This window comes from Eucyclogobius newberryi, unplaced genomic scaffold, assembly GCF_026437365.1.
Source record: "Eucyclogobius newberryi isolate DKJ021-1_F unplaced genomic scaffold, fEucNew1.0.hap1 SCAF_4, whole genome shotgun sequence".
Taxonomy (NCBI): domain Eukaryota; kingdom Metazoa; phylum Chordata; class Actinopteri; order Gobiiformes; family Gobiidae; genus Eucyclogobius; species Eucyclogobius newberryi.
Window position 1 is genome coordinate 25,636,493 of NW_027316056.1, and position 25,694 is coordinate 25,662,186.

The 25,694-nt window shown below is 41.3% G+C and overlaps 2 protein-coding genes across 7 annotated transcripts in view; one reads left to right on the forward strand and one right to left on the reverse strand.

Moving 5' to 3' along the window:
• apbb2b (amyloid beta (A4) precursor protein-binding, family B, member 2b) overlaps positions 1-7,714 on the forward strand; it is a 38,211-nt gene extending 30,497 nt beyond the window's left edge. For 5 of the 6 annotated variants that reach the window (XM_072463783.1, XM_072463785.1, XM_072463782.1 and 2 more), the window contains 6 exons: positions 2,791-2,905; positions 4,479-4,566; positions 4,651-4,743; positions 4,828-4,943; positions 5,019-5,198; positions 5,679-7,714. In XM_072463783.1, coding sequence (XP_072319884.1) covers positions 2,791-2,905; positions 4,479-4,566; positions 4,651-4,743; positions 4,828-4,943; positions 5,019-5,198; positions 5,679-5,849 — 763 coding nt within the window. In that variant the 3' untranslated portion in view covers positions 5,850-7,714. The remainder of the gene's footprint in view (positions 1-2,790; positions 2,906-4,478; positions 4,567-4,650; positions 4,744-4,827; positions 4,944-5,018; positions 5,199-5,678) is intronic. The other variant, XM_072463786.1, reaches the window with a different exon arrangement.
• Positions 7,715-8,269: 555 nt separating this feature from the next.
• LOC140378003 (putative methyltransferase NSUN7) lies at positions 8,270-22,529 on the reverse strand. The gene is made up of 12 exons (XM_072463633.1): positions 22,322-22,529; positions 21,791-21,973; positions 20,647-20,705; positions 20,152-20,288; positions 19,902-20,054; positions 19,636-19,819; positions 19,238-19,454; positions 19,029-19,172; positions 18,804-18,905; positions 18,569-18,686; positions 10,398-10,518; positions 8,270-9,052 (listed from the first exon to the last, which is right to left on the reverse strand). Exons 1-12 carry the CDS (start codon positions 22,527-22,529, stop codon positions 8,270-8,272), a joined length of 2,409 nt encoding a protein of 802 aa, XP_072319734.1.
• Between the last annotated feature and the right edge of the window lie 3,165 nt (positions 22,530-25,694).

A 25,694-nucleotide genomic window follows, 5' to 3' on the forward strand; every position in this document is an offset into this window, starting at 1 on the left:
TAAGGCGAGAGGCGAGAGAATGGCCTATACTCTTACGGGGCAAATCCCCTCTTGATTGACTGTTCCCAGCTTTCACGCCAGCTAAGCCCCATCAGTGAGCATTTTATATAGTTATGTTGCGCCGCCAATGCTTATGCTATAGAATGAACGGAAAACGTACTTCTTATTACATAGGTTTATGGTTATCGTTCATAAATAGTACTTGTATTGAGTAGTTCATCCCACTATTCAGGTTTTGAAAGTCGAGTCTGCGTTCGGTAGGTCCACAAGAAATACGTCTAGTGAATGTCTAGCATTTGAATTGGAGGTTGGTCTGTTTTATCTTTGTCAGATAGTCATGGGCATTTGTACTTCCGTGTCGTTCTGGCCAAACATTTCTACACCAGAACAACATAAACAAACACTTTTTGAGGACATTTTGAGGGTAATATTTGAGGTCCCTTCCCCATTCAGAAGATTAAATATTTAGATCTGAATATTCTCTGACGAATGCATAACGTATTGCTGACAGATTTAGTATGATTTCAGCTAATACAAATTTGGACAAAAACGTAAAAATCTATGTGCATACTTGGCCACAAATACAAATATAATGAAGTGCCCCCAATTTGTGACCACATGAGGGAGCTGTGTCATTTCCCTGTGAGACTAACCTAAGCACACAGCTGTGTAACATTGACTGTAGAGGTTGATGGCTGCTGTATAATTCGGACTGTCACAAGGCTCCGCACGCACACACACACACATGCACACACGCACACACACACGTCATTGTCTTGCAAGGACAGATGCACTCAGGAAAAGGAAAAAGCACTAATAGCTCCTGGCACATCTGAAGCTGTGTGGCGCATTTGGGACCTCTTTCCTTTTGAACAAATACACACACGTGCCACTATGGTAAGATAAAAGGGGCACATATTAAACCTTTATTGATGCCCACAGAGAGCACAGTCAGAACAGTGCAAATAGTTGAGCCACAGCGAAGGGAGGAGGATGTGATGGTCGGAGGGGGGGGGGGATTTTGGCAGGAGAGAGGCAGATAGAAAGAGGGGGAAGTATGCTTAGTGTTCTCTGGGCGTGGAGCGGACAGGTTGAGGAGTGTGTGCCTGCCTGCATGCAGCATCCCCCCCAAGAATAGATGCGGTGAGTGTGAGGATGCATAAGACTGGCTGCCAACAGAGACAAACAAAGCTCAGTGAGTATCGTACTTTGTTGTTTATCAGAGGTTTTCGGTTTGGCACATTTTCTGAGTTGAAAGGAAATGTATTGTTTTGCACGTTTCACGATTGCCTCCGTCAGTGACGCTATGTTTGCACTCTTGCGAAATAACAAATCATTCAGTTTTTGTAGATGCTGTAGATGATCTGGATCTAGAGCAAATTTACTATTCCTCTGTGGAGGTCTGTGTTTTTGGCAAGTGACTTGAATATTAAGTTTTTGACTTTTTACACCAGAAAATGGAAGAACGCACTGAACTGCTCATACAAGACTCTTGTGTATGCAGGCTTGGGGCTGGGACAAAGACTAGAGACTGTACTTTAGGTTGCATTGTCTCTCCACCAAATGCTTGCAACTGTATACCAACTGTCAGAATTTAGTATGCAGTGTTTTATCTCATCTACATTATGCTGGTTCTCTCAGTGCACAGCGGAACGTAATCCCCAGTTTAAATTGTGCGTGTTTTACCTGCTCACTCTTGTCCCCTCGTTATAGATCAGAGCGTAGTAACGGCATATTCCCCTCTATTCCCTGGTGCCACAGAGCTCATTATCACTACTGAGATTACACATTCCCATAGTAACCTTGACATTTCCAGGGGCGTTGGCATAGCGATGAGATTATATTTGAAATGAGATAGCCCACCCGTGTCCCTCCTCAGCACTCATTCAGCAGATACAAACTGAATGATTGTACTTTACATCAGTATTTATCATTTATCTCCTATGGGTTCCTCGGAGATCCCAAAGTTCTTTCACATGTTCCACAAAGGTTAAAGGGCGAAATCTACCTCCTACTGTGTGAAATTAGCGTTAAGGTTGTGTCCGTTTGGGGTGCAACATTTGAAGGTTTCGATTACGTTTGAATTTGCTTTGGTTTGGTCCACAAATTGTAGTGGTCCTTTCTTCTTCCCGTCTCAATGAGGTTGTTCTTCACTAAATGTCTGTCTTTTCCCTTGGCTTCCTTGGATGCAGAGAGAGGTAAACACATTTTCATGTCTTTAAAAACTCTCAATCTCAAATTCTTCTACTTCACCTTATTGTTTAATTTCCTTTCTATCTGACCTCCGTCTTCAAAGTAGATCTTGATGCATTGTAAACACACACTTAGAGTCATAGGAAATGAAAGTCTTTGTCATTTTACAAGTATGCACAGACACAGCTAGACAACTTTTCCCTTAGGCCACAAGCATATTGTTAGTATTTCCTATTACAGTCGGAGGTTTTGTGATCTCTTTCAGCCTCTGGCGTAAATTGACTTAATTTGATTCCTGCAGCTTTTAAAAAGCTTTGTTTCTTCACTTTTCAGGGATCTCACAATTCTTTCCATCATGCTGTTATATTGATCCCTGCATTTGAATGTCTGTATTCATCAAAATTATAAAGGTCACTCCATCCTTCATTGTGTACACAGATGCTAACTGTAGACAATAGCACCCCCACAGTATCATAATTTTAATCTTTGTTGTAGTTTTTTCTAGGTGACTCCAAAACTAGCCACTATGCCTCACTTAATTAAAATGTTTCTGTGTATTTATATATTTAAAAAATATACATTTTCCTCTCCTTTCAGAGATTTTGCGTATGTGGCACGGGATAAAAACACCAGGATCCTGAAATGTCATGTGTTCCGCTGTGATACACCGGCCAAAGCCATTGCCACCAGTCTGCACGAGATCTGCTCCCGGGTTAGTGCTCTTTACTGATGCCAATGTGACATTTGGAAGTGCAGCTTTGTGTGAGGGGAGGAAATGAAACCTCACAACAACAAATGATTTTTAATCCTAAAGCAGGTATTGGGCAGTACTGAATGACAGTATCAGATAGGGTACATTTTAGAGACTGAAATATTTTAGCTTTTTTGCCTGAAGTATTTGCTGATAATGTCTTCAATTTATGTTAAAATAAATTCTCTTTAGAATGTCACTGACCATGTCTAGCTAAAAAAACCTCTGGAGCCAATGAATTTAGATTTATCTTAACAAATATCCCTTTTCATTCTTCTTTTGTTCCTTAGTGGTCATTATTACTATGTCCAATCCCAGTTGCTTTGACTAAAATTAATGACCAGTCAATTGTAGTAGCATTTTATGAATACAGCAAATACATTATTCTAATTTATGTGCATTTGTTGTAGAAAATTTAATTAGAGAGGCTTAAATAAAACGGCAATCAACCAAAGGTCACTGTGATTCAACAAGGGCTGGTATCTCGCTCGTATTTTCATATTTTTGCTGCTGTGAGCTCGCCTCAAAAGCAGTTTTCAAAGGAATTCTCATGTAGAGCTGACCAAACAAACATATTAAACACATTGCATAAATTAAAGTGAAGTTCTTTCCCGGCTAAATAGATTTCATGTCTTTTCGTTGTAACCTTCAAAGAATCCAATCAAAATTCACCTTTTGATGTGAAATTATTATTGCAGAGCACTCATATTGCAGGTGCATGGAGTCAGAGCGGACATAAAACAGCTTCTGCAGCTCAGCTCGGCATGGACTATAAACTGTTTGCTCTAGTAGGGATGTATTTACAACACTAAAATATAGGCAGCCGCCCTTTACATCAGGCACTGTGCTCACAAAATCCAAAAACAAGATTAAACATGTCAAATGCCCATAAAGTATTCCCTAATACTGTCCTACTTTGCATTGTTCCTCAGAAAGTAATACAAACCACAAGTGCGTATTGAAAATATGTGCTTTTATGAATTTATTCAACCTTTTAATAATGTCTTCCAATAACTTCAGTCCTTGTGCTGCATTTGAATTTTATAAAGGCTTATTCCATATTGCTTGGAGTTAAGTCAGCATGAAGTTCAATTGAAAGTTGGTTATGGACTTTTGAAGATATGTTAATTTTTTCTGCACTTCACTGATAGACATATTCAAACAATCATAGCAGCAGTTCTTAGCTATCTTGCTCCATCCTTCAAAGGCCTAAAGCCGCATTGGGATAGTCAAAGTGTTGTTGTTGTTGCTGATGCTGCTGATGTGTTCGACAGGTACGAATCTAAACATATAAATCATACAGAGAGATGTGATTTACTGTTGCGCAATATAAATGGTTGTACAGACGGAAGAGCAGAACATCCTGTGTAGCCTTCAAGATGACGGATGAAGTTGTACTGTACAGTTCTTTCATTCTCTTTACATGCACAAGACTTTCTCATGTTGGCCGCCATTCCATCCAATGTCTTTTTTTTTTGTAATGCCATTTCCAGATACTTTCTTCTTCCTTTGAAGTTTTCCCTCTCTTCTGCAGATAATGGCGGAGCGAAAGACTGCCAAAGCGATGGCAGGAGGCTCTCTCCATGACAGGATGCAGGCGGGACTAGATCTGCCTTTACAGGGTGGGCCTCAAAACACGCTCCTGCCTTTACAGCCTCTGGCACTCTTTGCATTTGTTTATTATTGACTTGGTTTCTCCCTTGCAGAATTCCCCACACCAAAGACAGAGTTGGTCCAGAAGTTTCAGGTGCTTTACTTGGGAATGCTTCCTGTGGTCAGACCAATAGGTAGGTGCAATGGTGTGTGTTAGATGAAGGTAATATGATACGTTTTACCGCATGTAAGTTATCATTGTGCATGACATTGTTTTGTTGAATCTTCAGGGATGGATATTCTGAATGGCGCCATAGACAGTTTAATTGGTTCTTCAAACAGAGAAGAATGGACTCCAGTAGCACTTAATGTTGCAGACGCTACTGTCACTATCAGCAAGGATAAGGTGAGATTTGTCAGAGATTCGTGCATTTGAATTCAATCCATAGGTTAATTTAATCACAAACCTGTTTCCGGGCAGGAGGAAAAAGAGGTTCTCATGGAGTGTCGTGTGCGTTTCCTGTCATTTATGGGAGTTGGGCGGGACATACACACTTTTGCCTTCATCATGGATGCTGGTGGTCATCGGTTTGACTGTCATATCTTCTGGTGTGACCCAAATGCTGGCAATGTATCAGAGGCAGTGCAAGCGGCATGTATGGTAAGAACAACCCCTCCTACTTTGTCTGGAGTCATAGGACACTGTTTGAACCTTTCAGTTATTTATTTGAACCACATTGTTCTAACATGGAAGATAATGTCATAGTAACTCATGTGATTCTTGTCTTGTTACATTCAAGGCCAGTGGTTTCAAAAAGCATTTAAAAAGGGTATCACATTTTAACAACATTTTCATAAGTCAAAATGTCACACGCAAAAACACAATCAGTAGAAAAAGGTGTGTTGACGTCGTCAGTGAACTAAATTTACAAGGTAGGACCTTGCTTTGGCGGATAGGTACAACATACAACAAAGAATAATAATAATTCAAACTCACAATGAAACTGAATGATGGTGGCAGGGCTCGTACGTCAATTATACTGATCATAAAAAGCACTTTACACCAGTCATGTTTTCTTTGGTCTTCATCCAGCAACAGCTTTAAAACTGTTATTAATGTCTATCTCTGTTTCTCTTATAGCTGCGGTACCAGAAGTGCTTGGTGGCACGCCCCCCGTCCCAGAAGGCCTGTGGATCTTCCCTCCCGGGAGACTCTGTGTCCCGTCGGGTGTCGACCAGTGTAAAGAGAGGTGTCCTTTCTCTCATTGACACAATCAAACAGAAGAGACCAGTTACAGAGCTGCCTCAGTAAATCCTCTTAACCACTATCAACTTTCCACTCCAAAAGTCCCCTGTCACCATGGTAACTTGTCAATGTGGACACCCTCACCATCTGTAACCATGGAAACAGAAATGCCCAGGGGTCTGGAAAACTGTGCCATTTGGAGCAGCATGGAAATTCTCCTTGAAGTTTTGCTCTGGATTGTACTATTACTCCATCACCATAAACTGAAAGTGTTCTTACCATTTTCTGAAGCTCCACCTGTCGGAGCTCACCTGGAGGTGTGTGTGTGTACATAGTAACATTCTTCACCAGACAGTGACTCTACAGAAGGAGGAAGTGGGACCTGTGAAGAGTGGAGTCATTTCTATCCAATCTGCTGATCTCAGAACTTTGGTCGTATCTGTGTCTTTACCTTACTACAAGCATGACCTTGTAAAACCTGGCGTCTCCATTTGATTGTGTGTCCTGTGAGTCTCTGTAAAAGTTTAAGACAAAACTGAGAGATGCTGAAGAAATAGCAACTTTCTCAGCCTGCATTCTGTATAACCTGCTCAATGCATGACTTTTCTATTGTAAACAAGCATTCAATACTCTTGCAGACAGTAAAGAGGGCAAATCCAAGTTATTTTTGTAGCCTCAACGAGTGGTGATAATTCACCTGAAGCATTTTTCATGTAGTTCTTGGGAGGCAAACAGATCTCCAGAATGCTGTGATGGAGGATAGACTCAGCATTAGCATGCTGCTACTCATTCAGACACCACTGATCATTTCTTACCTTAAATCACATCTGAGTATTTGTCTTTGAGACTAAGTGTCCTCTAAAAATGGAAGCTGTAAGCACAAGAAGTTGAGAAAAAACAAAGACTGAAGGATTGTTGTTTGGAGGAGCTTAGACCTAAACCTTCCTGGACTGCTAGTGGTCTGTTTCCAGGATCCTTCACTTGAATGAGTCTTTTATGTTCTTCATAGATAATGTAATATACTTATATGTTTGTGTCCAGCAGTGCCACAGGTCACACTCCGTTGACGTCTTTACACACTTTTAAATTGAACATAGCTTTGTACATACTGTAGCCAAGCCTATAACAACAAATCATTTCTTAGTTAAGTTCTTCTTATTGAAAATTCACACCAAAAAAATCTAGTGGATGTACAAAATGATAAGATTAGAAAGCAGAAATCACAACTGTGATCGTGAAAAGGGTCAGCCACATCACCTTATTTTTGTCAAATGGCTGATGTAATGTGAATAAAATTAGTCTGTATATAATATAATTTGAATGTATCGTTTAGGCTTTCATTTCTGTTATAAGCTATTTTTTATTTCTGAATGTCTTTTTTTCTATTTCCATGTAATGATATGCCTTTTTTGAGGATTCACCAAATGGCCAAAGTGTAACATATTGACTTGTAGATAAGAAAATCCCAGAACAAATAGTTCAAATTAAAGGCAATTGTAAATGTTCCCAGTTGTCAGTTTAACTAAGCAAATATCTATGCATTATTTTGACTTGGCCAAAAAAAGAAGTCATGCAGAGCCGTGCATGCCCATGGACAGTTGAGCAAACTTTACTGAACAGAAATATGTTTTATTTTTATTTATTATATTTTATAAAGATATAGAGTATACTTAGTAGTTGAGACAGGTAATGTGCATTGTCCCGGTCCTTGGTTAACCACACAAACATAACAGTAACTCCACATTTGTACAGTGCACTTTGAAGTGGGAGTCCACAGTGGCTCTGAGTGGCATCACTGGCAATAACAGCCGTGGGCATATGGTGTTTTGCTGAACTTGACATGCATAATTCACATAATAGAAATATACACCTGCTCACTGGTTTGTATACTTTATCAATGTAACCGACTGTGAGAATAAACAACATTACAACTAACAAGGTGTGCCGTACATGATTCACTGCTGTGGTTTTTACTCTGGAAGTTGTAATTTAGGTTAATTATTCATTTTGGGTCCATTCAAATGTTTTCCTTTTAGTTAGTGTTAGTCATATATTATGACTTGGTACTTTTATTATGCATTAAATATGACAAGTTTGTGTAAAACATCTAAATCAAAGTATTTTAATTTAAAAAACAATTTGATTATGTTCATAATCACAATATATGTATAATTCATGCCTCATACATGGCAGTCTAATCCTTCATTAGTCCAGGAGTGATCTAGCGAAGAAATAGTTTCAAAGATTTTAAAATAAAGAAGTTTTGACTTCCATTCAAAGGCCATTGTCAATCTGAAGGAGCTGGTCTGAGAAGCTACACGCCTAATACTGTTCACAGCCTTTGATCATTCTATTATGTATTTCATAGAGAAGAATGTGGGCAATTCTCATTTGCTAGGGCCAATTAAAACGTTATCTGATGGTATGTAGGGTTAGGGTTAGGGTTAAGTAAAAAAACAACTATGACAGTGTTCATCCGCTGTGCTTCAACTTTTCTGACCAGAAGCAGAAGTATCACTCTTGATGGTTAAGGAGCTGCTTGAGAAGAGCGACTCAAGAGGAGCCACAGAGTCCACAGGTTTCAGCACTTTGTTCTCTACCTCGTCTTTATCTCGGTCTATTTTCCCTTGAACACCAGGGTGGACTTTTGTTTCACCGTCTTGGTCCTCGCCACTGCCTCTAGTTTTCCCCCGCTGTTTCTGTGCCGCTTCGGTTCGCTGGGCAGTGCCGACAGAGTGAGTGTTCTGCTGTGTCCTGGCAGGCGTGGACGATCCCGAGGACGTCTCAGAAGATGTCGTGGTCAGGGCTGTATTGTCTTTGAGCTTCTTCACGAGGGGCGTGATGAGAGACAGGCGCGCCGACGCGTTGGCGGACGACATCAGTGAAAGTGTCAGGCGAGGTATTCGGCGGGGCTTTTGTTTGCTCTGGTCAACTTTTCTCTTCTTGACTTTCTTCTTTGCACCTTTGGATTGACTTTTGGTTTGCTTGGCTTTTCCTTTGTGTCCTTTCCCACCCTTCTTTTTCTTCCCCACTTTGTTGCTCTTGCCATCCTTCTTTTCCCCCTCGTCTTCCTCGCCCTGGTCCTCCTCATCTTCGGCATCCCCTGCACCTTCAGCTTCCTGCTCGTTGTGGCTGCCAGCCTGATGACTTTTCTTCCCTTTTCCCTTCTTGCTGGCTTTTGATTGCTCTGGGAGTATTCCACCCAAGAGGCCCTTCGCCGCCGCCCTCGCCAATACGTCCTGGACTGTTTCTACTTTGGTGGGATCAGCCTGGAATAAAGACAAGGACAGTTAAAGATTATATGTGGAGATAAAATGCATTAAAACAACGTGGCACATGGGAAACATTGCGCCGAGGATAAATATACAACAAATAATCATTGCAAATAAAATATCATACTGAAATTTGATTGATTTAAGTTTTTTCCCAACACAAGTTCGCTGTAATTGTCCATTTTAATTGTTAATAAAAGGTGCACCATGTAACTTTTCTGGTGGAGGGTCCGTCACTGTATGGCATTAAACACATATCGCCATGGAGACAAGCACATGGCAGACTCCACCAGAAAAATGTACACAGTGCGCCTTTAAATTACCGTGAGTGATTTGCCTCCTCCTATTCTCTGCTATCAAATCAAAGTTGAACGATATTGCGGTGCTCTTCTTCAAACAGTAAATCTTCCTTTCGCTCATATAAATTTGTTCTGCCTCACACAATGTCATTTCTCATACACAGGGTAATTTAGTGCACTCTAAAAACCTAAATCCAGCTGCCAGGTCTTGCTGTTATATTGAAACGAGGAAGTGATCGCCAAGTCTGAATTCAACATGATTGATGGCGTGTCATCTCTCTCTCTCTCTCTCTTCACTTTTTGGGCAGCTTTCTGTCTTGTGCTGGTACTGAAGATGCCTCATGTCTCCCTTTTATTGTTTAAAGAGATAAGGGTAGCGTTCTGTCTGCGCACGCCGCCACGTCTGAATGTCACATAACTTTAAATAGTCCTCCAGCGCAGTTTGGCTGAGTGATTCATCCGAGCAGCAATGAGCCAGGTCCTGAAGTGTAACTCAAAAGTGTGACTGCGGCTCTGATGTGGGAACAGACTGTCAATAATCATGTCGAGGATTATAATATGGTGTCTCTGGTCACTAAAAAAGTTAAAAGGTTTTGCTTTTTGTTGGCAAGGAAAGAGCACAGGGCCAGTTACATGATGCCTATAATGTGGACAAGAAAAATTATACCATGGAGAATTATTCCCCGATCTGGGACTATAGTAATGAGATGTTTCATTGGCCTGAGTGTATTTCATCTATATCTTGTCGCTTATTTTATGGACTATTGGAATAATGCTGCAGTCTCAGCGCCGTGTGTGTGTGTGTGTGTGTGTGTGTGTGTGTGTGTGTGTGTGTGTGTGCGTGCGTGCGTGCGTGCAGATAAGCAGTGCGACCTCCCCGCAGACAGACAGTAAAAGAGTGCCGCCTCAGCACTTTTCTAGAAGGTCTGAGTGCAAAGCAATCACACACACAGAGTTACCTCCGGTGTTGTGCATCTGCCAATCTTCACATGTAACATTCATATACATGTTATTTTCTATTACATTTCACCCCAATTTCTTACCTGTCGGGAAAGTCTGGCAATGAAACAGCCGTTGGTGAACTGGGAGGGTTGAAGGCTGAAATACTTGGACTCAGCAGTGTCTTCTGACAGCGAATCGTCTGGGAAAATGGGCCCATTCACCCTAACAGAGTGTAAAAAATGGCAATGAAGCATTTTAATTAATTATAGTGTGCCACATTAATTCAACATCTTATGTTAAATGACAACAACTGAATGACAGCATAAGAATTAAACCATTCATTATGTTGACAACTACACAGCGGAGTTGCAAATACACATCACATTTGTGTTATTAGTTTGGATTATACTATTGTCTATTTAGACTAACAATTTAACTGGCCACCGTAACGGCAGAAAATGTTTTTCACCACGAATGTTTTAAGTTCAAGTACTGATATCATAATTAAAGTGAGTGTCAAAAGAGTGTCAATAGACAAAACATTATGATTTTCCAAAATTCCTGATTACATATGAATAGTAGTATATATGAATAGTAAAAATTTTGTATTGTTCACGTTGTCTAGATAGATTACAATTCTTCAATTATTAGGCCCGAGCGCCACAAGCTGGCGAGAGGCCTATCAATCTCGTAAGGCCGTGCGAAGCCCCTGGCAAGTACAGTGAACTAGCCCATGCCGAAGGCATGGATCATGCATACTTACTCCTGCTATGACAGAAATAGGCCCGCGAAGCGCTGCATTCCTCCAAAAACCCTCCTGGCATCGTCCTGTACGCGAGAATCCATGCCGCAGGCATGGGCCATGCTTGTATCTGCTCAAATCAATGGAAGTCTATGGGGAGTGGGCGGGGCATCCCGACGGAATGGGGAGTGACGAGCGCGTAAGCGCTCGTAATGATGATTCCACCCCATGGCGGCATGGGGAAGGCTTAGAGCTTTCAAACGATGTATAATTTGTTGTTATAGTGGAAACGGCTATATTGTTTTTGCTAAAAATATTATTATTTTTATTTTTATTTTTCTTGTTCTTCTGCTTTTTGAGCTCTAATTTGACCCCCTGAACATGCTCAAAAACTCACCAAACTTTGCCCAAAATTCAGAATCGGCGAAAAATTTGATTTTTTCTGGGCCATTTTTTTTTTCGTTAAAAAATGGCGCGACAGCGCCACCGACAAAAGTCAAAATACATTGCGCCTATGGGAGACGCCCCGAGGTCAACTTTGTCGTAAAGCTACGAAATTCGGGACACGCATTCCTCTCGTGAGGACAAAAAAAAAATATTATTGTGGCCACGCCCCCAGACTTACCCTATGGCCGCCATCTTCCTTTGAAAATGAAAACAAGCTGAGTTAGCCATTTTGTTTACGTCAAACTTTGACGAACTCCTCCTAGGGCGTTTTGCCCACCGACTTCAAAATCGGCGGACGTCCTCTGGACAAGTGGGACATCTAAAGTTATCCAATTTTTTGAGATACCTTTTACGGTCTGTGTGCGGCGCAGCCGCAAAGTTGGACAACTTATTTTGGAATATTGCAGATCTAAAAATTTTTCCCATTTGATCAAAACCAGTCCGATTAGGACCAAATTTGAATCAGTTGTTAAACTTTCTAGTTTGGACCAGTTTAGGCTGACAAAATTGAAATGGGCGCGATAGCGCCCCCTACAGAGTGACCTTTAAATTAACATTGAAGGTCAAAAATTAGTTTTACCAAAATTGTCTAAACTTTACCCAAAATTCTACTTTGCCGTCCCAATCACAAAAGCCAATCACAAAAATGCCTAATTTTTTACGGCGTAGTCGTAGCGATGACATAAACCTCCCATGTTATCCCTATGGGAAAACCGCTAAATCTCTCGAATATCCACATTTTTCTGTTTCACACTTTAACAAACTCCTCCTAGTGCGTTTTGCCCACCGACCTCAAAATCGGTGTACGTCCTCTAGACAAGTGGGGCATCTAAAGTTATCCAAATTTTAAGGATAGATTTTACGGTCTCTGTGCGACGGAGCCGCAAACGTTTCCCAGAATTCTGACTATTTGGCCTTCAGAGTGGCCTATAAACAATAGAGTTTTTCCAAATGACATGATATTTTGAACAAAATTCTAATTTGCCATCCTGATCATAAAAGTATGAGAGCCAAAGTCATATTTTGTACGGCGTAACCGTAGCGATGACAGAAACATCCCATGTTATCCTTATGGGAAAATCGTAGAATCGCTCAAATCACCACATTTTTACGCTTCACACTTTAACGAACTCCTCCTAGGGCGATTATCCGATCAAGTTCATATTTGGAGAAAATCATCTACACAAGCGGGGCATCAAAACTTATCCATATTTTGATTCTAAGTGCTACGGTCTCTGTGTGGCGGACCCGCAAATATATGTCAGAAATGGGAAAACAGCGAAATCTCTAAAATGACCACATTTTTACGCTTCACACTTTAACGAACTCCTCCTAGGGCGATTGCCCGATCAAGCTCATATTTGGAGAAAATCATCTACACAAGCGGGGCATCAAAAGTCAGTCATATTTTGATTTCAAGTGGTACGGTCTCTGTGCTGTGGAGCTGCAAATATACTGTCACAAATGGGAAAACGCCAAATCTTTGAAATGTTCAAATTCATGCTTCACACTTTAACAAACTCCTCCCTGGGCAATAGCTCGATCAAGCTTTACTTTGGGAAATATCATCTACACAAGCGGGGCATCAAAAGTTATCCATATTTATATTCTAAGTGCTACGGTCTCTGTGCGGCGGCGCAGCAAATTTGACTGACACTATAGGCGTAATAAAAGGACAATTGGGGCGCGTTAGCGCCCCCTCCTCTTGCGGCGTGGCGGCGGCGGCGTGGCGAGGGCCGATCATTGCCGCTTGCGGCTATATTTCTTCTTCTTCTTCTTCTTCTTCTTCTTCTTCTCGGGACCAACCCCCCTATTTTTCACCCAGTGAACATTGACGAAAAGTCACAAAAATTTGCACACCTCTAAAAATCGTGCCTCTCTACATTCTGGCTATTTCCCTTTTCTAAAATAAAAAAAATTGGCGCGTCAGCGCCCCCAAATGTACCAAAAATGCATTGAGAGATGGGAAATGACCCAAAAAAAATCTGATCGTAGAATCATGAAATTTGGCGCAGAGGTAGATGGTGACAAGAGAAGTAAAAAATATTATTACGGCAACGCCGTCCGCCCAACCAAATGTCGGTCATATTGCTTCAAAAATGGCTAAACATGATTTTGGAGTTTTTCCAAACGTCGTACTTTTACGAACTCCTCCCAGGGCGTTGGCCCTAAAAAGCTGAAATTTGGTGAAAATGCTACTGAGGAGTGGGACATCAAAAGTTATCCAAATTACATTGATACCTCTCACGGTCTCTGTGCGGCGAAGCCGCAAACTGTAGCTAGAATTTCAGAAATCTCCCATATTTAAAATTTCTGCCGTTTGCGCAGATAAAGTCCGAATTGCGTCAAATTAGAATCAGTTGTTAAACTCTTTGCCCTAAACCCACTTGAAGTGAAATAAATTCATTTGGCGCCACAGCGCCCCCTACAGATTTTATATGGAGGTTAAATGTTTAGTTTTGCGAAATTATATGAAATTTGACACACAACTCAATTTTAGCATCCCCATCAAAAAAGTCAATGAGAGCCATGTCATAATTGTTATGGCGTTGCCGTAACGATGACCGAAACCTTCCATGTTATTCCAATGGGGAAATCGCCAGAACATGTTTACACTTTATACTTTCACAAACTCCTCTTAGGGCGTTAGCCCTATTAACCTGAAATTTGGTGAGACTCATCTTCAGGGGTGGACCATCAAAAGTGATCCACATTTTTATTCAAAGAGTCACGGTGTCTGTGCGGCAAAGCCGCACATTGTGCCAAGAATTCAAAATAAAATTGCTTTTTGATGGTAAAACAAAGGGGAGAAGATGTGACAGCGTCACAGATTCAGCAGTAGGCGCAATAAAAGGACAATTGGGGCGCGTTAGCGCCCCCTCCTCTTGCGGCGTGGCGGCGGCGTGGCGAGGGCCGATCATTGCCGCTTGCGGCTATATTTTTTTATTCTTATTCGTATTATTAGGCCCGAGCGCCACAAGCTGGCGAGAGGCCTATTAGTCTCGTAAGGCCGTGCGAAGCACGGCTGCGAAAGTGCGCACGTAGTGCGCACGAAATCGAGCGCGAAGCGCTCGCCCACTTCCAAACACTCACTAACGCACTCCTCCACTCATGCACGCCCCGTGCATGCTAATTAGTTGTAGGAAAATGGAACATTACCGTAGTAAACGGGCGAAGCCCGTGCAAAAGTTTGCACTAAACGAGCACTTTACATATAAAGCGCTCATTTGCGCTAAGTAGCTCACGAATATGTTCCCCATCTCTTGCATGTTCCGTGCATATAAGCATGTAATGCAAAAATTGAACATTATTACTGTATAGAGGGCCAAAAACACAAAGTGGGCGGAGCCCACTCAAAATTATCGAAAGTACCCGTCAGTGACCAGGGACCCACACCATGAGGTAGGAAAGCGCGAGCGCTTTCCGAAAATGTATAGTTTATGATATTTGAAAAATGGGAAACATTGTTTTCGCATCGGAATATTATTCTTTCTTCTTCTTCTTCTCGGGACCAACCCCCCCATTTTTCACCCAGTGAACATTGACGAAAAGTCACAAAAATTTGCACACCTCTAAAAATCGTGCCTCTCTACATTCTGGCTATTTCCCTTTTCTAAAATAAAAAAAATTGGCGCGTCAGCGCCCCCAAATGTACCAAAAATGCATTGAGGGATGGGAAATGACCCAAAAAAAATCTGATCGTAGAATCATGAAATTTGGCGCAGAGGTAGATGGTGACAAGAGAAGTAAAAAATATTATTACGGCAACGCCGTCTGCCCAACCAAATGTCGGCCATATTGCTTCAAAAATGGCTAAACATGACTTCGGAGTTTTTCCAAACGTCGTACTTTTACAAACTCCTCCCAGGGCGTTGGCCCTAAAAAGCTGAAATTTGGTGAAAATGCTACTGAGGAGTGGGACATCAAAAGTTATCCAAATTACATTGATACCTCTCACGGTCTCTGTGCGGCGAAGCCGCAAACTGTAGCTAGAATTTCAGAAATCTCCCATATTTAAAATTTCTGCCGTTTGCGCAGATAAAGTCCGAATTGCGTCAAATTAGAATCAGTTGTTAAACTCTTTGCCCTAAACCCACTTGAAGTGAAATAAATTCATTTGGCGCCACAGCGCCCCCTACAGATTTTATATGGAGGTTAAATGTTTAGTTTTGCGAAATTATATGAAATTTGACACACAACTCAATTTTAGCATCCCCATCAAAAAAGTCAATGAGAGCCATGTCATAATTGTTATGGCGTTGCCGTAACGATGACCGAAACCTTCCATGTTATTCCAATGGGGAAATCGCCAGAACATGTTTACACTTTATACTTTCACAAACTCCTCTTAGGGCGTTAGCCCTATTAACCTGAAATTTGGTGAGACTCATCTTCAGGGGTGGACCATCAAAAGTGATCCACATTTTTATTCAAAGAGTCACGGTGTCTGTGCGGCAAAGCCGCACATTGTGCCAAGAATTCAAAATAAAATTGCTTTTTGATGGTAAAACAAAGGGGAGAAGATGTGACAGCGTCACAGATTCAGCAGTAGGCGCAATAAAAGGACAATTGGGGCGCGTTAGCGCCCCCTCCTCTTGCGGCGTGGCGGCGGCGTGGCGAGGGCCGATCATTGCCGCTTGCGGCTATATTTTTTTATTCTTATTCGTATTATTAGGCCCGAGCGCCACAAGCTGGCGAGAGGCCTATTAGTCTCGTAAGGCCGTGCGAAGCACGGCTGCGAAAGTGCGCACGTAGTGCGCACGAAATCGAGCGCGAAGCGCTCGCCCACTTCCAAACACTCACTAACGCACTCCTCCACTCATGCACGCCCCGTGCATGCTAATTAGTTGTAGGAAAATGGAACATTACCGTAGTAAACGGGCGAAGCCCGTGCAAAAGTTTGCACTAAACGAGCACTTTACATATAAAGCGCTCATTTGCGCTAAGTAGCTCACGAATATGTTCCCCATCTCTTGCATGTTCCGTGCATATAAGCATGTAATGCAAAAATTGAACATTATTACTGTATAGAGGGCCAAAAACACAAAGTGGGCGGAGCCCACTCAAAATTATCGAAAGTACCCGTCAGTGACCAGGGACCCACACCATGAGGTAGGAAAGCGCGAGCGCTTTCCGAAAATGTATAGTTTATGATATTTGAAAAATGGGAAACATTGTTTTCGCATCGGAATATTATTCTTTCTTCTTCTTCTTCTCGGGACCAACCCCCCCATTTTTCACCCAGTGAACATTGACGAAAAGTCACAAAAATTTGCACACCTCTAAAAATCGTGCCTCTCTACATTCTGGCTATTTCCCTTTTCTAAAATAAAAAAAATTGGCGCGTCAGCGCCCCCAAATGTACCAAAAATGCATTGAGGGATGGGAAATGACCCAAAAAAAATCTGATCGTAGAATCATGAAATTTGGCGCAGAGGTAGATGGTGACAAGAGAAGTAAAAAATATTATTACGGCAACGCCGTCTGCCCAACCAAATGTCGGCCATATTGCTTCAAAAATGGCTAAACATGACTTCGGAGTTTTTCCAAACGTCGTACTTTTACAAACTCCTCCCAGGGCGTTGGCCCTAAAAAGCTGAAATTTGGTGAAAATGCTACTGAGGAGTGGGACATCAAAAGTTATCCAAATTACATTGATACCTCTCACGGTCTCTGTGCGGCGAAGCCGCAAACTGTAGCTAGAATTTCAGAAATCTCCCATATGTAAAATTTCTGCCGTTTGCGCAGATAGTCAGAATTGCGTCAAATTAGAATCAGTTGTTAAACTCTTTGCCCTAAACCTACTTGAAGTGAAATAAATTTATTTGGCGCCACAGCGCCCCCTACAGATTTTATATGGAGGTTGAATGTTTAGTTTTGCGAAATTATCTGAAATTTGACACACAACTCAATTTTGGCATCCCCATCAAAAAAGTCAGGGAGACCCATGTCATAATTGTTATGGCGTTGCCGTAGCGATGACCAAAACCTCCCATGTAATTCCAATGGGGAAATCGCCAGAACATGTTTACACTTTAGACTTTCACAAACTCCTCCCAGGGCGTTAGCCCTATTAACCTGAAATTTGGTGAGACTCATCTTCAGTGGTGGACCATCAGAAGGTATCCACATTTTTATTCAAAGAGTCACGGTGTCTGTGCGGCAAAGCCGCACATTTTGCCAAGAATTCAAAATAAAATTGCTTTTTGATGGTAAAACAAAGGGGAGAAGATGTGACAGCGTCACAGATTCAGCAGTAGGCGTAATAAAAGGACAATTGGGGCGCGTTAGCGCCCCCTCCTCTTGCGGCGTGGCGGCGGCGTAGCGAGGGCCGATCATTGGCGCTTGCGGCTATATTTCTTATTATTCTTTATACCTTTATTCAACCAGAAGGTCCCATTGAGATTCAGAATCTCTTTTGCAACAGAGACCTGGCCAAGGCAGATGCCGACACAATCCACACAGTACAGAAAATCACAAAACATGACATCATATAAACAGCTCTCTTGAGAAACATAACAACATAAACAATAAGACAATAATAAGACTTTAACAGCTGGATAATAAGTGCTTTACATGGAGGATTTTCTTATAATTATTTTATCAATTCACTGAATATTACCGACACTACATGCACTACACTTTTACAGACATAGTGCGGCAGGAGAGCAGTGTGTACAGCTAAAGAACCACCCCACTGGCAGCCCACAAGCACATAAAAGCATGGTTAGTCCCTCCGTCCTATCACCAACTTCCTCTACACTGCACATCTGCCCTAATGGCCTGGCACTATCAAGATAACAGCTCTCTGCAGTCTAAACAGTGCGACGCCAAAATCAAGGATTCTAGCTGACCTTCAATCATTCCCTGGTGCAAATTTAGGTGAGACGCCAACCACAGCACTCTCTTTTGTGTCTTCTTCAAATACTTTAACATTTGCATATTCAATTGCAAATAAAACAGATAGCAAAATTAGCACTTACATCTGTGCCAATGATTTAGCTTAAAACGTTTGACTAAATAAGGTTCTGGTCCATCGAAATAATCATGTCATTTGAATGGATATCAGGAATGCATGTTAACCTGAAGGGAAGCAGTTTGGGATGAGTGCGGGTTTTCTCTAAAACTCTCTTCACCAGCTGTGCGTTTTCCTCAGGGTACTCTGAGCGTGTGCAGTAGACCACGGTCTGGACCTTGGGGACTGCAGAAGGAACAAAGGGAAACACAGTTAATTTGTTTAAAGGCGGTCTACTGTAAACCAAAGTACGGGTAACATACGGTAATGTTTATTTTCAAGAGTTTGTTGAGGGATACTTACATGATAGAGCCTGTCCCAGCAGTAACGCCTGTTGACTAATCAGTGTGTTGATTTTGGATTTTGATACCGACCCATGAGACAGGTGTGTGAGTAGTTCCCAATCTGGTAACACACACATGTAACAAACAAGACAAAAGACACATTGAGTCTTTAAGCACTGCAAAGGTGTACATACGTAGCTGAAAAAAGTAAATCAAATGCTGCCATGCATTTTCCGCTGCATACCTCCATGTTCGCTATGCATGATGGGCACTGGATCATTAAGGGCAGAGGATGAGCACTGAGGTAGTACAAGGATGACCTTTAAATGTTGTACCGTGTTTTCCCACTCATTCAGCTCGAAGAAGGACTCGGAAAGTATTCTGACATCTAAAGAACATTTTTTGTTTAGGCCTGTTTTTCCCAAATATTCACCATAAACAACATTTCCGCACTTTTCAAGTTCATTTGTGTGAGTACAAGTTGTTTGATCTCTTCTGTCAGTGAAGGTGCGTGGTCAGCACAGCAGACGAGCACCCGTCCGGATCGAGCTGCGGCTGCCACTGCCACATGGGCCACGGTCACAGCGGAGAAGGACCCTGCCATCAAAACGTCCCCCGCATCAAAGAGCAGCGGCCGCAATGCATTCACTGCCACGCATAAACTCCTTTCCTGGAGAGAAATGTCAACATGAACCAATGCTTTGATTGTACGATCTTGTTCATTTTCAACAAGGAATATTTCAAGGAGAATTTATGGAAGCATCAAGAACCACAATGCTGTTTATACAAACGGTTTAATGGTGAATATAAAATAAAGTAAATAAAATAATTAACTTTAACCTATACTGTACCTGTATGTTCATAATATGTTCTGCTGTGAGGCTACAAGTCTGAAGCCAAACGTGAAGCTGCTTTGAAAAAACCAGAGTGTCTGAGCAGAGGCTGTCTCTACAGAAAGACAGCTCCTTAAGCTCAGTCAAACACTTCACTTCACAGAAGCCGGCGCTTTGCAAAGCTTCACACACTTCTTCAATGCTAAGAGGATCAAATCAAAACAGTGACATGGTGTTTCAATATTGTATCTATAGCACCTCATGATTAAACAGGTTCTACACACCTGTACATGAGTGTATTCACCCATACATAAAGTGGCAGTGATTTAGCTTGGTGTTGCTTTGTCCGGACTGGATCAAGAAGGAAGGACGAGACGCTCCGTAGGCTCTGTTTGACCCGGAATCGTGCCAACGATGCAGCAAGTTTCGTCTTACACCTAGAATCACATTCACATTTTATGATCATGTCATTATCAGGGGAACATATGTTCTTGTATGTTTTTGTTTCTTTATTCTAAAAAGAACCAAATCAACCTGTCTAAACTGCTAAAAAGATCCTTGACATCCTGATGGCGTTCTTGTTCATCTTTAGATGAAGAACTGTGAAGTGAAAACTTTCGCTCCTGGAAGTAACACAGCATCACCATGACTAAAGGCAGCATGTCACCAGGCTGTCAAATAAAATAAACAACAAAAATGTGTTGGTCAGCACAAAGATCCATCCCTTGATATATTATCCCAAATGTTGTGTTTAAAACAGTAGGTAGAATAATAAAATGTGTTTTTCACCCATTGCACAATAAAACCACCATTTGCACACATCACATCGTGCCAAAGTGTCTTCTGTCCATGTATGCATCATTGCAATGTTTTATAGTGTCATTTGCAGCTTTCCAGACCTTAACTATGCGCAATTTGTTATGGATTACCAGACTGACTCTGAACACAGGCCAACCTGCATAGCCTCTTTATGCACATATGGTTTGCTGTAATGTTAGGTGGGGAAGAAGAGTGAGAGGAAGGACTTACTATGTTCTGAGAAGCGTGGAAGCAGCTGTCAGTTATCATATACTCCAGCAAATCTTGATCTAAATACAGAACAATTATTAATGCATAAAATATATTAAATACCTATTATAATGTATTATTTAATCCATACATTATACAATCATCGTATATTTACATTTAGATTCATTATAATTATTATCATCATAAATGTAATACAAACGGCTTTAACCTTTAACCTCTCTTCTCTGGGCTAGTTGTTAGCTAGTAGCTAATTCAGAATACCAAAGCCAGTTTCAGCTAAACATTGTATTGTAGCGACCAACATTAGGGTCGCTACAGTATGTTGAATGATAAAGTCATAGTTTTTAACCTTAAACTTAAATAATGTTGCAGAAATGTCCTTCAACCGAAGGAAACGAAAGGGGAAGTAACATCCGGGATCGTGTGAGTTTATTCAGAGGCATCCTTCCAGATTAGCATCATGCTAACTAGTTAGCTAGCTAAACTAGTAGCTTTAACTACAACAGCTCAACAGGAACACAAGCAGGACAGTGTGAGTAGTCACTGCAGGTTACACATGATACACATGATATTGTTCTATTAAAGCCATAGATTGTCTGGATTAGATCTTGATTAAAACTACCCACACGGCTTTCAGAAACAAAAGGTCTTTTAACGTTTAATTTTTAATTTCTCATACATCCAGAATATTTTGTCTTACCTCAGATTGATCAAATGTATATTCAAATGTGTGATGATGTATATTTTTTGTAAAATAATGTACATTTATAGTTGTGATCTATTAAATAAGGCCCAAATAGTATACAGTAATGTTATTTACTGTCTGTCTCCTACAGGTTTTTTCAAGACAGAATATGCAGTACAGAGAAATGACAAGTGAATTTGTGCCATTGAATCTATTCTGCTGCAGTTTATTTTATTTTCAGAAATCGCTATAGGAGTTGACACATGTTGAGGTGCAAAAGCATTCTTATTATAAAGATAAGAGTTTCCTAGAGGTCCATCACTTGTAGATCAAATTAAATCCTTGTGACAGCATGTTTACAATGTTAACACATTTGTATTTTTTCAGCCTAGAACAATTGACATAAAGCATTAATTAACTAATGCCTATGGTAAATATAATAAAATAATTTGAACATACATTTGAGTGTGCTGAAGGCCAGTTGGTAGGCCTGTATCTCTGTAGTCTTGTCTGTGGTTAAAGGCAGTGGAGTGTTTGTCTTTTTTGCATAAAGCAGAAGTTGTTGTGCGATTGGTTTCTCCTCCCGCAGTTTCTGGAATATGGCTGCTGCTCTCTGGAAAGTATCATCTGATAATGCAGATGCTGTGGACAGGTTGAAGAGGGTTACTTCAACTACAGTAGAAAATATCAAAATATATTCAATTTGATAGTTTCCACAAGAGTAGTTTTCATTGCTGGGTGCTTGATTGTGCTCTAGCCTTATTCTATGGACCTGCAGACCTACAGGTAACTGTAATATGAGGCTGTGCAGCTGTATTTGAGACACGATACATTTCACCATAATCCCTTCTAATGTTGAGTGTTGATGTGACGGCCTTATCATTTAATATGGCATCATGTTTAAAACAAATATAACTTACACTTTATAGAAGTTTGTATTTTATAATAAACAAACTAGACATAGCAAAACATATGTTAGGTAAACCTCACCAAAGGAAGGTGCGGGTAAAGAAGGTGGTGGCTCACAGCACAGTGGTTCTTTCTCTTTGTCACTCAGATCCTGAAGCGAGATGGAGACCTCCTCATTCTCACAGTCACTTCTCACGGCTTCGCTGGACTCATCTGCTGAAGATTGTGTTCGTAAGTAAACACATCCTACTTTATGTAAAAACACGATCCCCTTACCTTGATCTTCCATGATGACATTAATGAAATGTAATACTTGTCTGAAGTACAAAGAAAATTATTTTCTTTGGTTCACAAGTAATATTATGCCATGTTATGATGAGTCGACACGTAAGCGCTAAAAGGTTGGTCCTCACAACTGAACCTGAGCGTGACAAAGGTAAATAAGACGGTCAGCATCAGCCACGTCTGACATGTGATCTGCGGGCTTGTCTCTGAGCGGGTGAGTGCTGCGGCAGACTGCAGTCGGTAATTGGGCTCCACCTGGTCCAATTAGGCACTCTGTCCAATGAGCATGAATAAATAAAGTCTGCTCTCCATCCCTGGACAAAGGTCCAGCTCTTACTGTCCTGTCTCTCGTGTCTCCAGGAGAAGGCGGTAACATACAGTCAGACACACTAACCTTCAGAACAGTGTAGGTCAGAAACACTTTCCGGACTTTAAGGATTAAAAAGTCAAAAGTACAGGGACCACTAGTTTACAATTAAAGTGTTATATATTCATCTACAGACACAGACTATAATCATCTTTGCAACACTCATCGGTGTTCAAGCACAAAGTTGTGACTGACCAACATGTGCAGTGTGTGTGACAATGTTCCGTCTGTGCAAATTGAATGAATACATTGACAGATTAAACGCAGCAGTAATTTAAAGTTTGCGACCCTCTGTCCACTTCATACATGGCAGAGACAGAGCAGCACAGACAATAATGAACAGGTTAAAGTTACATAAGGGTCTTACCTTTGTAACTGCTCCTCTTGTCCTCTCAGATTACAACATGTGCATTGACAGGTTATCTGCCTTTCATGCTTTATATTTGAATTGTTAAACCCATTAGGCACTTCATTGTTTGTTCTGGGTTTGAAACGTCATGGTAACAATGTGTAATACATTGAGGGCATTTCCTTAGTGCCAGGCATACTGCTCTTTGGTCCAAACATTCACAACAAACAGCACAATAAAGCACTTTGACTGGTGACTGATATTAAAGTGTAGTGTGGACAAACCATCAGTGATCAAGTCTCAAGAAAAGGCACTAAGAGCTAGTACAGTACTAACTATTTCATGTAATGCTCTGGGGTTACTAACGAACAAGTAAATATGACTGACACTGCCCTCTGCTGGTTTTTGCTGTAGTTTATAGCAACAACCTTCTATAGTGGAGCGTTGAAAATGCCATAAATGTATCTATGGCATCAGTTACTCATCTTTTTATTACATTAATATCATACAATTTGTATAAGAATTCCCAGTTGGCCTTATTGTTTGCATTCAATCAATGAAAATTTGGCCCATCTTTAATTGCAGTGTTGAAAAGATGTGTTTTTACTGAACTGATCAAAAATAATTCACTGAAAACTCTTGTGGCCATTAGGGGGCGATATTGCATCATTTGTTTTTTTTGTCCTGCAGCATCTGAGGCTCCATTGTTGAGTGAAAATGTTAAAGTCACCATTTGACTTTTATTTACAGTATCCCTTTTTGTGTGGCCAGAACATATGGCGATACGATTTGAAAGCAAGAGATGTTGTGGATGACCGGTTTAAGGCCCAAGGAGTCTTCAGTCTGGCCTGGTCTTCACAGGGCGCCAGTCGCTCCGTATGGGTGTTTGCGTGTGTGCTGGAGCCTGTTTGTGTGTACTCAATAATCAGCCCCGTTGGAGATGGCGGGTCGTGTGGTCGTAAGCCGACTTGGAATTTTTTTTCAATAAAGGGCTAATCTTTACGAGAAACCATGCTATTTCCTCCCCCCCCAGTTATTGTTTTACTAATATTTTTTATGACTGAAATCAGCTTGGCCCAGTGGTTTTGTTCGTGCAATTAAAAAAAAGGACATGTCTCAATGATCAGACATGGATCAGACTCTGGCTCTACATTTTACCCCTTTTATAATAACAATCAAGCACTTAAGCAGCCACGTTTTCCATAAGATTTTGCAACCTGCTGTAGGGATTTGGTTGCCCTGAGCCTCAAGCGCATTAAAGAGGTTTTCAGTGACGTTTTGGTGTTAATTAAGGCCCCGTGTTCTGGGGCTGAAGTCAGGGCTTTGTGAGGGGCCAGTCCATCATCTACCCACTAAATCTGTCTTTAAAACAGTCTTAAAATTACCCTACACTGTAGCCTTGTGCTTTTGTGAGTTAGATAATGGAGATAAAACACTAAAACGATCAGAAATGAAAGACGACGGCATTGAAACTTTAATATTTTGCTTGCTCACATTCAAAATCCAGTTCGCCACATGGGACAGTAGTAACCTGAGCCTATAGTTTCCTCCTCTCTCAGCCTCCGTGCAGTATGTGTGAGAGCTTGATTGGGCCCACTTGTAGCAGGTGAATAGATACAGTGGCCCGTGTCTTTGTGTGTCATTGTCAGGTGCTTGGCGTCTGAGCGGTGCATTTCCTGGGAATCTCTTTGCTGCGTGTCTCAGATCTCTCTCGTCCATTGTGTAGCAACCAGGGCAGGGTCTGACGTCGAGCTGCTTTCTGTGCAACGTTAGCTTTTGTTTAGAGCCCATGAAAAGACATTTAAGTTGACATAGGTGTAAAAGAGTGATGTTTCAATACATTAAATGCCATCATTGTTTCTGTTTTGTTTTCAAATTAAAGAAAAATGCATTGGATTTATAGAGCGCTTTCCGAGCTTTACGTTGCAATATTCATTCACTCCACACCCAGCTTCATAATGAAATTCATATTAGGCAATGTGGATGAAGTCTTGCTGAACAAAAAGTAAAATTACATTTTCACTTTAGTACAAAATCATGTCATTTTAAGCCTGAAAGAAGCTTGTTATTGACACTTTTATCTCAGTTCTTGGTTTTGGCGGTGGGATATATATGAATGCTTCTACTTAGGCTTTGCGTGCTTTCATGGTGCACTGCATTTCTTAACAAACTTGAGGTCTCTGACCCATCACTGTGTTCTGTATGCTCGGGTGGGTTGGCCCTCCTTGGCCCTCCTTGGCCTACCGCAGATTGAAACACTTGTATCACTGCAGATTGAAACACATTTTTATTTTCAAATCTATTCCTGGGTTGGTGCCATCTTATCTCCAGCAGCTCATAGAAGTGAGGAACAGCAGCAGCTACAGCCTGCGCTCTCAGGACCTGCTCCTGCTCTCTGCCCAGGACGCACAAGCTGGGGAAAAAGTCTTTTATATTCGCTGCAGCAAAGTCTT

Excerpts from the sequence above, each read along its gene's own strand:
- LOC140378003 (XM_072463633.1), bottom strand. The coding sequence starts at position 22,529 with ATGGAAGATCAAGGTAAGGGGATCGTGTTTTTACATAAAGTAGGATGT. Across the intron at positions 21,974-22,321 it reads TTTACCCGCACCTTCCTTTG|CATCTGCATTATCAGATGAT; the intron begins GTGAGGTTTACC and ends ACCTGTCCACAG. Across the intron at positions 18,906-19,028 it reads CATGCATAGCGAACATGGAG|ATTGGGAACTACTCACACAC; the intron begins GTATGCAGCGGA and ends GTGTGTTACCAG.